The sequence below is a fragment of the Lepidochelys kempii genome, chromosome 1 (assembly GCF_965140285.1).
Source record: "Lepidochelys kempii isolate rLepKem1 chromosome 1, rLepKem1.hap1, whole genome shotgun sequence".
NCBI lineage: Eukaryota > Metazoa > Chordata > Testudines > Cheloniidae > Lepidochelys > Lepidochelys kempii.
In genome coordinates, this window is record NC_136380.1 from 82,067,602 (window position 1) to 82,082,198 (window position 14,597).

Below are 14,597 nucleotides of genomic sequence, written 5' to 3' on the forward strand. Positions count from 1 at the left end.
CTCCATACCACTCCCATTATTTTACGCCCCTTCCCCCTCAGTCTGGGCATAGCTATAACTCCCTGAGCATCAGTGCTACCATATCCAGTCCAAATTTTAATTTAAAGGGAAATGTAGCTTTCACATTGAGCCAGAGTCTGAGAGACACAGAGGCCTGGAACTACAAAGGTACTTAAGTGTTTAAATTCCAGTTTTAAGCTCCACTGTGATCCACAAAACTCCTGCTGAACCCTGTAGATGCCTAAACTTGCTCAGTGCCTAAATTTTCAGGGTAGAAGATTTCTGCCTTTTGGCATGCACACTGCCACTTCTCTCTAGGTACCCAGATACCATCGCCCACCTAAGCCTCAGAGCGATCCACGAACTGGAGAAAGATAGGCACCTTCTACCTAATTTGTGTGCAGGGCCCAATCTGGTAGGTATGCTCAGAGGCTGCCTACTGGATCAAGTCCCATTCAAAATCTAGAAGGAGATGGAGGTCATGATGCTCACCTTATAATGTTTAGCTTAGTGGTTAGAGCACTCACCTAGGATGTGGGAGGCCCCGGTTTAATTCCCCCTCTCCTGCCCAGCAGAGGGAGACACAGGATTTGGACAGGGATCTCCCACCTCTCAGGTGAGTGCTCTAACCACTGAGAGGTGGGATATTCTGATGTGGGGTTCCCTCAGTCTCTCCAGTTGAAGCTGTTCCTCTGTGGGTAAAAAGTCATTGGAGCAGGAGGACTGGACACTAGGTCTCCTGTCTCCCAGGTGGGTGCCCTAACAACTCTTGGACATTTTGTCTCTGGACCAGTAACTAATTATTTGTTCACAGTGAATATCCACAGCATCACAATACCTAAGTCCCTTTGTGGATCTGGCCTGCATGTCACTGACACAACTGGAAGTTGAGGTGCTCAGTGACTCTTAGGAAGCATCCATCTTTTTGCAGGATTAAGCTACTATGAGTAGACTCAGTTAACTATGTTCCCCTTTGCAGGCTGAACTGTGTGAGAGGCCTCCACATCAACATGAAATCTATACTAGCATCTTCTTGGTTCACAAAGAACAACTTTAAAAAACAAGCTAAAAAAGAAGTTTGTAGTCAGAGCTAACTGGCTAGTTGGAGTGAAGTTAACTTTATGGTTTTACTCCCCACCTGCAGCCCTAGAAAGGATTTATCCTTTTGTTGTACTGGTTACAACTGGTTACACATTGTTCCATTTTTTTCAAGTCAGTAGAGAAAGAGAGAGTTATTTAAAGTCAAAATAAAGTTCTGTATTAAAATTCAGCTACTTGTTTAATCTTACTTGTAAAAGTGAAAGTGTTTCTCTACATTTAAACTGTAATCGTGTTGTATTTGTAATACAGTCATGTGTTATGGTTTAATTCTTCATATTAATTTAAGGAAGGTGGTATTAAAATACTTCACAACATAAGATGATTAGCACAGCTTTAAATCTACCATAATTTATTGGTATAATAATTTAATAGAATAAGTGGAAAAATTAATGTTTTTAATTCTAATTTTTGTTAGTTTTTAAATGCTTACATTTTTAGTCCAAGGACGGAAATTTAAATAAAGCCTCAGTAATCATATATGACAGTAGATCACTTCTGTCATTCCAAAAAACACACTAACTGGACAAATGTATATTTATTCAGAAGTTCCTTAGCAGAATGCAAGCTTCTTTAGTTTTAGTGTTCACAATATTTCTTATCTTTGTGAACTAATGCTAGAAACAGAAATCTATGCCATAGAAGATTGTGAATTAATGTCAGAATTCTTCAGAAACTTCATTTCTTTTTTCACTGGCACATATAATGTAGAGTAGGAATCTAAATCATTTGATAGTTTTCATATATTTAGATCCACAAAAGGGAATACTTCTGTGGGAAGCATCAGAATTTTTCCTCTTGCAAATGGAAAATTAAGCATATTTTTGTGACTATCAATAACAATTTGGCATAACTATTTGTGAACTATTAACAAACTTATTCAGTATGCATTATTTCCTGGGGAATGTGCATGTTTTTCTTCATTTTTTAAACAGAAATCCTACTTATATCCAATTTTATAATCAAGCAGAATATTTTAACATCACTCTATTTTTGTTGTTTCACAGAGGAAAAGACCTTGATGATCTCACTGTTGTAAATACTGCTGCATAGAAAAATAAGAGGCAAGGCCTGTAGTGAGGTTTCTCGCATATTGTAGAAGAGTTTGTAGTTGGGTAGCTGCTTAAGTGTGAGTCTTGTTACTGAGGGTTTATTTCAGTAAATGTGGTTACAGGCGTCAAAACTAACAACAATTAATTGTCTTGGTCTAGGTTATTAAAGTAAAACCATGTTAATTTCTTTTTAACTTGCAAATAAATACAAGATAGTAAATGGAAATAATTCAATGTAGATATTACAGAGGATTTTATTTTCTATTATTGAAACTGAAAATGCTCAGCATACATCTGCTTTAATAAATAATAAAGATGGGGGACTCTCTCCTGGAAAGTAGTGTTTGTCAGCAACCAGGACAATGGTGCAGTGTAGTCAGCAATCTCTTACTTGTGGAAAAATTCTATGCTTTTTCCTTTTTAAAATGCAAGTCCATCCTTATAGCTAATTTGTAGTTGAATTGAACATTTTGACCAACACTGAGGTATATTTCATTTTCACAGAGGCCAAGATCTTGACGATCGCATTGAAGTAAAGGCTCCTGTGGAGCAAAATAAAAATCGGTAAGACTTAATTCATAGCACGGTCTTACAGTCATTGAAAATTAAAATGGTTTGTAGTGGTGGAGCATTTTCCTGTGCAGTACTGTGCATGGGAATGTTCCTTACCAATGTAAGCATGTCAAAGTTTCAGATCTTTAGAAAGACATATGAATGTATTTATAAATTTGCCTAATATAATAAATATATAGCTGTATTTATTTATTTTTTTAAAAAGTCAGAAAACATTACTCCCTTAGTGCATGCAAATGTCTTGGTGTCACAAAGAAGTACTTGTAGGTGTATTAAGGTGTTTGATAGTTTAAAGCGTACATCAGTGCTTCTAGGGTTCCTGGTCACTTGAGCTGTTGAAGTCTTGATTCATTTAAAAGCGGCAAAGAGTCCTGTGGCACCTTATAGACTAACAGTCATATTGGAGCATAAGCTTTCGTGGGTGTGCATCCAACGAAGTGGGTATTCACCCACGAAAGCTTATGCTCCAATACGTCTGTTAGTCTATAAGGTGCCACAGGACCCTTTGCCGCTTTTACAGATCCAGACTAACACGGCGACCCCTCTGATGCTTGATTCATTTAATGTAACTAAATTTAGCAGTCAGTCTTTCAGGGAAAACATTCATGGTATTTTGTCTTCATTTAGAGAGAATCCTTCATTAAACTTTATATCTGAATGGAACCCCCTCCCACTCTAAATATTTAAGAAGAATTAGTCATTTCAGTAAATGAATAATTTCAATCCTTTTCTTAAAATAGAGGTGTTCACATCACAAAAGTCCCTATCAAGATACTACCCTGGCTAGCAGTCTCATCAGAGAGGCAAAGACTGAAAGTATATAGAGAATCAACTTCTCTCTCAGCTCTTAAACTAGTTCTGCCACATCAAGGTTGAGGCACAAGGGAGGGTACCGCTTCATGCTACATGCTGTGCATGTAAAACACTGAAATGGAGGAAGATTCATTTAGTGGAGAATCCAGACCTTGGCAATCTCACTGCAGCAAATCAAACAGCAGGCAAAATAACCAGTGTTCAGGCTCCTGGTTATCACTTTCTCTCTGAATTTAACTTTTGGCAGAGTTGTAACTTTTGACATACGGTGATAGTCGCCTTTTGTTTGAGCTTCACTGTTTAAAAAAAGTCACAAATATTGTTAGTATTTCCTATTTAAATCACTGCATTAGGTTGATGAGGTTAAGTTTATGCTCTGTAGAATGTCCTGTTTAGAGCCATGAAAACTCTAGGAAACTGGGATATGTATACAGGAATCCTGGTGCTGCTTTGTTTGTCTATCTAGCAGCTAGCTAGTCATTTCTAATGCACCCATCACCGTATTGCACCAAAACATGTTCTTTGGACCCTGTTTTCCATGTGGCTTGTTCCTGAACTGAAATAAAACTCTAGTTCTAAAAAAAATTAACCCCAATATTGATTCCTTATTTTTTGTTGTTAAAAATCTGTGTATCTGTTCTGTGCTGGTATTTTTAAAGTCCCCATTTAAAATGTAATATGTATCCAAAAATCCATTGCCAACATTGCAGAAATACAGATAACATATAAAAACCCCACAATCAACACAGCAATTTGACAGTAGAAATGAAAACTATTAATGGGAACCTTACAGAGTTTGGCATTCAATTAATGAGAAAAACATTTAAAAGTTTGGACATGTATCCAAGTCTACAGAGGTCCCCAACAAAACCCAGAGCCTTGTACCCCACACAATCCCCTTGCCAGAACAGGTCTTGTGATCATACCAACATCTCCATACCAAACTAGCTGCTGTTGTCATCTTGACATGAGGTTCTATGGCCTTTTGGTGTCTTTAGTGGCCTCATTTTCAGATTCTATGTGTGTATTTGTGCACCCTGTCTGGTGGAAGCACAGCCTCTTTATCCCCCCACCCTCCCCAGCTCTCTCCCTCTTTCACAGACCCACAAGGGATTCTTCTTGCCCCTATCCTTGCTGACCGCATACCTGCAGATGTCTTGTTTTCGTGTGGGTAGTGGTCTTTATAGCTTTCACCCTCCTGATGTCTTCAGGGCAAGAGGGCTAGGTAGTAGCTCCTTATTAGTGTCTTCAAGGATTAGGGAGCATTCAGTGAGCCACCTGAAATGGCTGATAAGGACTCCCTGAAGTTATCAAGGAGGAGCAGTTGGTAAAAGCCACCAAGCTCCTTCCCCGGGTAAGTGACATCACTGGGCGTTGGACAGGTGGCGAGAGTGGATGTGCCAGGGAATGGGCTTGGACAAAAGGATGGAGGTGTGTGATGACCAAACTAGAGCCAGTACTAGCTCCAGACAGAAAATAGACCCAAACTACTAAGATCAGTTTGGATGTGGGTCATCTTCAGCTGAATAACTCTTTCCAAAGTTTAGGAGTTCGGGGGGTGAATAAAATGGTTCTTGTTTTGACCATCCTTTATTTGGAGGTCTTGGTCCAGTTGCCAACTGGTAAATGTCCACATCACAAAACCACCGCCACAAGGCACTAATTGGCAACCTTGTCACCACTCTCATTAGAGTTGCCAGGGACTGTTTGCGGATGGACACTGAACAATTGGCTCACAACCTAGAGATGGTCCCTCCAGGTCACCATAGAAGCTATATGAGAACTTGTATGGTTGCTGCCCCCACAGCTTGAGATCTCTGGGGGCACGCAGAAGGATTTAGTCTGCTGGACTGCCAATCTGCCATATTTCATGGCTTCTAAATTCACACCCTTTTTTAAAAAAAAGGAAAGAAAAAACGTCTCCTGTTCACTTTCTAATGTTAGTAACACAGGGCCACATTCAGGCGTCACTGAAAGTGGTCTGACTGTGCATGATTTAAAAATATACTTTGTGTCATAAATCTTTGTCTTGTCCTTGGTTTATTTCAGGACAACTGAGCAACCCTCTGATTCTGCTAATGCTCCAAATAACCGATCTGACACAAACTACTTTTATGACAACAGAGGATCCAGGTGCTGTAGTCAATGAGTTACAAAGTTTAAATAAATAAATAATGCCTCAAGCACTCTTCCTTACACAAAATCCAGGTGAACAGGCTTTATGTGCAGAAGTTCCATAGAGACTGGAATCCTCCCACCAGCCTGTGGAGTGGCAAGGAAAACAAAGGATATATTTACTGGGGTTGTGCCCTTACACTCTCTGCCCCACCCAGAAACCTCCTTCCATGCTGCTATGGACAGAACCTCCAGGTCACACTGCTCCAAGGCATATGGTGGGCAGAGACACCGTGTGTCATCTCTCACCTTTCTCAGCAGAACTGTACTGAGTTTTCTGCCTTACAGGCCATGCACAGACTGAAGCAAAATAGATTTTTTTAAAAGATGCTTCCCTTTCAGTGCTGGAGTCTCTTCCTTTAGCTAGAATCTGTAACTACAGACACTTATATTGTAAATCTCAGTGAAAATTGACCAAATTTATATGCTGGATGCCTGGAAAAAGTACCAATTTGCCACTTATTGAAGGGTAGCAGGAAAGCAGGTGAAAATAAGAAATAACATGTTTTTCTGCACAAAGTCATAACAGGATTATCAAATGATTAAAAACCTTTTGACAACAAATAAACAGTATATCATTCTGCCTGACTGAAAGAACATTCTGGATGAGGAATTGAAAGCCTCAGTGACATTTCTGTTTAAACATGAAAATGAGTATAGTCACTCTTCAAAAACAAACAGCACAACCATATTACTAACACAGGGCTAGACTGTGCCTTTAAGCACAGTCCTGTGTAAGTGGCAGTCCATAACTTCACGTACCTAGGAGGAGTAAAGGGAAGGAACTGTGACTTTGAACCATAATTCCTTCACTCCTCCTCACTTGCTCCTTGTCAGAGAGGAGGGTGGAAGAATTCTGCTACTGACCTTTATCCAAAGCAGTTCAAGATGCCATTCAGTCCTGAGGAATGGGACGTGCATTGTGTCAGCTGGAGCCAAGGCTCCACCCATCCCTGCCCTCTCCACCCACTCCCTACCTCTTGCTTAGAGGGGAAGAAAGAACCAGGTGTACAATCCTTGCTCTTCTTCCTACATCTGCAACAGGATGCTGAGGGTTCTTGCTTACTCTTACACTTGTGCATTGCCACATAGGCCTGGGCGACAATTTGGCTAAGAATGAAAGGAAACATAACTTCAGGACTCAGAATAAATATTCAACACACACATTCATCAACATTTTGCAGCTGGCATACAATTTCTCAGTTGTCATGGCTTTTGTAACCTTGTGACTAGCTTTGAGTAGTGTAATGGAAATAAAACCATAATAGTAGGCAAAGAGTGAGCTGCAGCATGTAGTGTTCTCTTTAAACTTGACAGAATATGTACCCTTTACTGGGACTAGAAAACCAGATTAATTCATTAAAAGTATTTAAATGAAATGAAATGTCCTCATATGTTGTTCTATCTATTTTTACATAGTTAATTCTTCAGAAGAGTGCTAAGTACTGTGCTATAGGTACTAGACCAGGTAGCAACATGGCAAATTAAGGGGAGAGTGGCAGGATTGAAACTAAAAACAATTCTTCAGAATATGGAATTTCCAGGGGAAGGAGGATTAGATTTCATCCCAATGTTAATTATTTTTGTACATCTCTATTCTATGTAGTGAATAGTTTCCTGCTATCATATGAAACAACATGCACTCAGTTGCTGACTGAGGGCCCAGGCTCCCCGGAACTTTATGAGGGCAAGATTGGAGCCTAAAATAATCAGTGAAATTCAGGTTTAGGAATTATCCTTGTTATTATTTACAGCCTCTCATAATTGTTTTGCATATAGTATAATTAATCTTTTTTTAAAGATGTAGTTATACATGTGTTTGTGTATTTCAGAAATAATACTTCAACCAGTTACTCAAGTCCAAAGAATAAAGTCGTGTACACAAGGACATACGAGGAGACTAGGTACGGGAAAGATTCGTCCAGGTATTTTTCTCTATAGTTTTTATTTATGCAATAGTTCTGAAAATATCAGTTTAAGCACGAACAATGTTATTTTCAGGCATAGTGCACCCAATATGAAAATTATGTTGAGTGCTGGATGCATAGTACATACAATGACATCTCCATCCCTGATTTAGTTTTAAAGTTTGAACTATCATAACATCCCAATATCAGATAGGGCAGCTTAATGTAAGGTAGTTGGAGAGCAGATTGGAGAGAAACAATTGGAACAGCAAAGAGAAGTTCAGAGAGGCCAGGTACAACTGAAAAATACAGATATAAAAATGCAGAGATGAACAGGAGACTCTGACTTATATGGATGTTTACACATGCATAGCAACCTCTCTGACTTGGCCACTTGTGATTAAAGTAAAGACCATGGCAAACTAAATTCAGATCTGTTTTTTGGTGGCTTGGTGTAAAGCCAGGGTACAAGTTTCTCAGCAGAGGGACGCTCACTGGAAAGAGGTTGCAATGATGTAATGCGACTACAGCCTCCCCTCAAAAGCCAACACAGCCTAAAAAGTAGGTAGCACTAGATGCGTGAAGTGTTATGGTCATGCAGACTGTGGGATGCAGTTCATTGTAACCCTTTGGGGCAGCCTCTGCCACCTGGGCTACTGTGGAGTTTTCTAGTGAAAATTAGAGATGTCCTGCCATGGTGGAACTCCCATGAGAGTCTGGAAGTCTGTGGCACAACTAGGCATGGAACCAGGATTTCCTGAGTCCCAATTAGTGCCTTAATCACAAAACCGCCCTTACACTCTCTGAAAGAAGGCATCTAAGACAAGTAACCACTACTGTAAACTTATTTTTAACTGTATTTATAAAATGGTGATACAAACTATGTAATTATTACTTTATGACAGGTTTCAGAGTAACAGCCGTGTTAGTCTGTATTCGCAAAAAGAAAAGGAGTACTTGTGGCACCTTAGAGACTAACCAATTTATTTGAGCATAAGCTTTCGTGAGCTACAGCTCACTTCATCGGATGCATACTGTGGAAAGTGTAGAAGATCTTTTATACACACAAAGCATGAAAAAATACCTCCCCCAACCCCACTCTCCTGCTGGCAATAGCTTATCTAAAGTGATCACTCTCCTTACAATGTGTATGATAATCAAGGTAGGCCATTTCCAGCACAAATCCAGGGTTTAACAAGAACGTCGGGGGGGGGGGGGGGGGCTTAGGAAAAAACAAGGGGAAATAGGTTACCTTGCATAATGACTTAGCCACTCCCAGTCTCTATTCAAGCCTAAGTTAATTGTATCCAGTTTGCAAATGAATTCCAATTCAACAGTTTCTCGCTGGAGTCTGGATTTGAAGTTTTTTTTGTTGAAGAATTGGTGACTTCTGGCCACCTACTACAGGACAGGCCTAACAAAGAAAATAACAGAACGCCACTAGCCGTCACCTTCAGCCCCCAACTAAATCCCCTCCAACGCATTATTAAGGATCTACAACCTATCCTGAAGGATGACCCAAAACTCTCTCAAATCCTGGGAGACAGACCAGTCCTTGCCTACAGACAGCCCCCCAACCTGAAGCAAATATTGGTTATTGGTGTGCTCAATGAAATTTATTCTTGACAATAAAGTAGCCAGAACAAGCTCTGTTAAAAAACTGAACATTTAGCTCCCCAAATAGTTAAATTTACTACAGTATTTCCTGTTCTCAGTATAAGGAGCTTTACAATTACTGTGGTAACTAGACATACCATTCTGTAACAAACAACTTTATATTTTAATGGTGCTCACTGTACTTCTAGGGATACATCACAATTTTAGCAAAAAATGATTGGCTAGTACTAAAAGGGCAGCTCTTCTTGCACTGGTAGAAAAAAAAGGCATTGCTCTGGCTCCTGATGCTTTTTCTAACAGATATGCTTCAGTTCAAACAGGAATTAATTCAGGGGAGTCCTCTGGCCTGGGTAATACAGGAGGTCAGACTAGATGATCATAGTGATCTCTTCTGACCTTATAACTGATCAATCTATAACATTTAGATCACATGCAGTAAAAATATCATTTTTCAGATTTTCCTTGATGGGTTTGTGATTTCAGTTTGAAATGCTAAGGAATTATAAAACAGCACAGCATAAAACTTAGCATTTAGTTTTAATTTACATTAAACTGAGATTTATTTTCTCAATTGAGTGTTAAAACAAAAAATGACAAAACTCATCTCTCAATTTATTTTTACCACGAGACCACTGGTTCGGGTACATGTTAGCATTTATGAAGTGCACATTTTCCTTATTTCAGGAAAGCTTTGAAAAGCCAAAAGTATTGCTTGCTAACTACAAATCATTCACTACATTACAGCAAATCACCCAATGATGCATATGAAGAAAATGTCGCTGGAAAGTCTATCAAAACTGTTTACTCTACTTCTGATCGGTAAGTATCTATCTATGAATAGTGCAGTGTGCTATCGAGGAACACTGACATTTTACAATAGCACCCATATCTACAGACAAACAAGCAGAGTGGAAGCCACCACAATCATGATCAGACTGTCTACTCAGACAGGCCTGCCTTTCAATGGAACCTTGCCATTTCCATGACCTTGTGCTCTGCGTTATAGGTTACATTACGTTAGGGCTTGTCTATACAAACAGTCAGTTTGCGACAAGCTGGGGTGCAAATCTACCTCAAACTAGCCTGCTGCACACTAACTGTTTGTGTAGATCCTCCTGCCATGCACTAAATGTTCCCTAGTGCCCTTTGATCAACAGATCCACACAGACAGTTAGTGCACGGCAGACTAACACGAAGTAGATTTATACCCCAGCCTGCCATGCACTAACTGTTCATATAGCCATGCCCTTAGTCTTGCCAGTGCTGACATTTACAATCTTTAATAAAACAATGGCCAGTGCTTTAGGTGATAGAGTTGGCTCTGTATATATCTACTTTTGGCAGATGTTGGTTTTGGACAATTCTCTTTGCTATAGTGGAGACAGTCTGTAATGAACAAATGTTTAGACCACAGAGATGGATAAATAGACTGATGTGGGGAGTGGGAGGTGGTGTGCACTTAAGTTTTATTTGTAACAGTAGGTAAGATATTTCCAAGTACGGAGGGAATACCTGCTCAAATCAGTAATACCTCACCTATTAATAAAAATAAGTTTTTAACTGTGCCCACTATTTTAAATTCAGATAATATTCACATTCCCATTATTTGGGAATAATCACAGTCAGAAAAACTCATAATGAAAATAGGGCTAAAATGTGAATGTTTAGGGGTGTAGGTATGGATAGTCTTATAGAGCAAACAGCAGCAGTAAATGGGAATGGATACAGGAGCATAACAGTGTGTGGATGTGAGCAAAATTAGTTCAATTTATGCAGCCAGCACAGCAACAGCAGATGAGGATGTCTAGAGAAAAGATCGGGGACAATATGACAAAAAACGGTAAAGAGAACTGAGAGGATGAGTTACTACAGAAAATTCTTTCCTGGGTATCTGGCTGGTGAATCTTGCCCATATGCTCAGGGTTCAGCTGATCACCATATTTGGGGTCGGGAAGGAATTTCCCCCCAGGGCAGGCGGGAAGGAATTTCCCCCCAGGGGAGATTGGAAGAGGCCCTGGAGGTTTTTTGCCTTCCTCTGTAGCATGGGGCACAGGTCACTTGCTGGAGGATTCTCTGCTCCTTGAAGTCTTTAAACCACAATTTGAGGACTTCGATAGCTCAGACATAGGTGAGAGGTTTATCGCAGGAGTGGGTGGGTGAGATTCTGTGGCCTGCATTGTGCAGGAGGTCAGACTAGATGATCATAATGGTCCCTTCTGACCTTAATATCTATGATCCAAACAGTACACATGTTAATTTGACGGCAATGAGAGCAGGAAACTGCTTCCAGCTGCTTCTGCACCAAAACTCAGTGCATGATTGGGCACTCGACTGAGAGTCTAAATCCAACCATCAAGTTGCTGGGAATGCTCCTCTGAGATATTAAGTTCTCCTAATCACTAGCTTCCATCCCTGCTCCCTCCACTTAAGGTATGTCTGTACAGCAACTTCTTGAGCCAGTGTGCTAAAAATAGCAGTGTGGCTGTAGTGGCATGGATGATGGCTCAGGCCAGCCATCCGAGTACAATCTCGTTTGTGTGGCCCCTCCAGGTACATATTCAGTCAGCTAGCCTGACCCACCACCCATGCTGTTGCAGCCACACTGCTGTTTTAGTGTGCTACCTGGAGCAGAGATACTGTCTACCTGTGCTGAGCAACACCCTCCCAGCTACTGGGTACACAGGTACCTTACTGTGTACACTCCCAGGTAGCCAGCAACTTAATACATTCTGACTGCTATTTAGAATCATTCAGCTCACCAAATAAGGCCAGTATTCTTGCTACCTGGTAAATGTATTAATCAGGTTGCCCATCCCTGCAGTGCATACATCACTACCATTAATTAGAACATGGAATATCGATGCATCATTATTACATTCCTGACCGATGTGCTGTATACTAATGGCCTTCCACAGTAATATACTAAATTAATCAGTTCTCCCTCTTGATTTCAATGGGGGCTGCTTTTCTCACAGTTGGTGTTATATTATGTACACACAGGAGTATAATTGAAAAAGATATGTGTACATACTGCCGGAAGCCGTTGGGCATAGATTCCAAAATGATCTTAGATGCCTTACAGATTTGCTGTCACTCAACTTGCTTCAAGGTAAGAAGGGGTTTCACTTCCTGCCATGAAATATAAATAAAAATATATCCTGAACAACATGAATTATATTACATATATCATAAAACAATGTGTAGGCCTTAGCACCTCTCCCTCCAGGAGCAGAACAGAGCCTGCACTGGGAGACAGAAGTTTTTACCTTGGCACCATGCACCTCTTTTTCCCCTCTTCCGGTCCTATGGGTGGTGAGGGAACCAGCAGGGCTGCTTCAGATTTTCCCACCCGCTAATCCTGCAAGAGAAGCCTTCAGTTGTATTGACTTGCAGTCTTATCCCCTACATGTCACAGAACCCTCTTACCACTCCTTTCTAGGAGGAGTTTAGGGGACATTAATTGTTAGGATGCTCTGGAAATCTTATGAAGGAGCTGTATTTTCCAGGGACTAGTAGGAGTTAGTGAGGCTGGGCAGTACAGCATAGGTAAAGTTACCCCTTTGATGTGAACAGTTAGCCAAAATGTGGAATCTTGTGGGTTGTCTCTATTAGGAGAGAAATTGATGATGGAATCAGATATTTCTTTCACGTAATCATGTTTATTTAGAATGTATGTAAAGTCCCATTTCCCTGAACACAGTAAGAATCAAGCAAGAGACAATTTCACTGCTCACAGTTCCAAGCCCTTTTCTAGTCAACGCTTTTAGTTTTTTCTCAGTGGCAAACTATCAGTGCTTCTGTGTCTGGTTCTTCCTTGCTGCCTTTTTTGGTCTCCTTTTGTGGTGTTTCTGAATGCACCTCGCTCTTGCACTCAGAGCTCAGTTTCTGTACCAGTCTTGCATGGCCTGTGTTTTGGGAAGTGAATCCTGTTTCAGCTATCTATTTCATAAAGGTCAAGATTGTTAAACAGCACACTTATCTGAACCACCTTAGTGGAAAAGGGAATTAAGAATATTGGGGAGGAAAATCTACAGTTTGCAAGGCAGAAGGTACTGAACCTTGGGCACCGCATGAAAATAATAATTTGACTATGCTGATTAGGATTGCTATTCCTTGGAGAGATTGTGTTCAGTGACACTGAAATACTATTGGCCACAATTCTGTCCTTGGATGCTTACATGCTGGAACTTAAATAAATATTAGACAGATTTTTGGATGTCTTTTTTACATAAGACTGTGCATATAATTATGTGTTAAAGTGTGAAGTGTGCAAAAGACCTCTGGAAGATCTGAAAGCAGGAGACAGCATTTGGATTTACAGAAATACTGTACATTGTGAACCCTGCTATTTCAAAATTAAAGGTAAGTTGTAGGAAGATTACACTGTAGCAGATTGGATTAAATGCTCTGTTTTCTCTCTCAAATTTCCAAAGTATCTTTCACAAAATGCAATACCATTTTTGTTTCAGTGACGGTTTCTGGTGACATCTGTCACACTGTCTAGAGTGGCTCACAGCCGTGAGTGCCAACATCAGGGCAGACTGTCAAGAAGCAGGGCAGAGACCCCAAACTAGTTGTATGTTCTGTAATTAGATTGCACCAACCCAGTAACAAGTGTGAATTTCTAAGCATTATAACCATCTTACCATGGAGTCACAGACAGTCTTATTGGGCAGTCCAGTCTAACTTGCCACCAACGCAAGCTGAACTTAGTGATACAGTAACTCTCCACTTAACATTGTTTCGATCTTACGTTACCCTAAAACTTGGGCCGGGACCGCTACCCATAGGAACGGTAAGCCTAGCCCAAAGTCCCCTACCCATAGAAACCCTAATGCTAGGGAGGAGATGCCTACCCAGAAGAACTGTAATGCTGGGGTGGGGATGCCTACTCATAGGAAGCCCAACCCTAGCACGGTGATGCCTACCCATAGTATCTGACCACTAAGTATCTGGCCCCAATATCTCTTTACAACAATTCAATTGCCTTCATTTTTGTGTGTTTAGAAAGTGTTGATTGTCTATTTGCTGTGATGCTTCTACTCAGTCTTTTCTTTGTCTTGCAGAAAAATGGATCTACTAGTTTTGGCTTCCAGAAACTAGGATAAAGATACACCAGTATTTAGTTAAATACATCTTCCTAATAATTAAACCTATGTAAAATGTTTAATTTTTTTTGTTAAGACTGACATATTCTAAATATAATATTACTAAATAGTCACTATAGGAACATAATCTATGAGACTTAAAATGACTATAAATACTTCCAGAAAGCAACAGAATGTATGGTTCAGTATGTCCATCAGATGAATGAAAGTTATTTCTACATGTGATTTAGCAAAAGTAGAAATGTATCATATGG

The 14,597-nt window shown here is 40.1% G+C and overlaps 1 protein-coding gene across 4 annotated transcripts in view; it reads left to right on the forward strand.

The window, feature by feature from the left end:
• The window catches only part of SCEL (sciellin), an 83,449-nt gene extending 69,082 nt beyond the window's left edge, over nucleotides 1-14,367 (forward strand). For 2 of the 4 annotated variants that reach the window (XM_073326255.1, XM_073326437.1), the window contains exons 14-20: nucleotides 2,655-2,714; nucleotides 5,586-5,669; nucleotides 7,544-7,636; nucleotides 9,980-10,054; nucleotides 12,236-12,344; nucleotides 13,495-13,597; nucleotides 14,302-14,367. In XM_073326255.1, the coding sequence (XP_073182356.1) occupies nucleotides 2,655-2,714; nucleotides 5,586-5,669; nucleotides 7,544-7,636; nucleotides 9,980-10,054; nucleotides 12,236-12,344; nucleotides 13,495-13,597; nucleotides 14,302-14,318 (541 nt within the window). In that variant the 3' untranslated portion in view covers nucleotides 14,319-14,367. The remainder of the gene's footprint in view (nucleotides 1-2,654; nucleotides 2,715-5,585; nucleotides 5,670-7,543; nucleotides 7,637-9,979; nucleotides 10,055-12,235; nucleotides 12,345-13,494; nucleotides 13,598-14,301) is intronic. The other 2 variants (XM_073326349.1, XM_073326502.1) reach the window with 2 other exon arrangements.
• The last annotated feature ends 230 nt before the right edge of the window (nucleotides 14,368-14,597 follow it).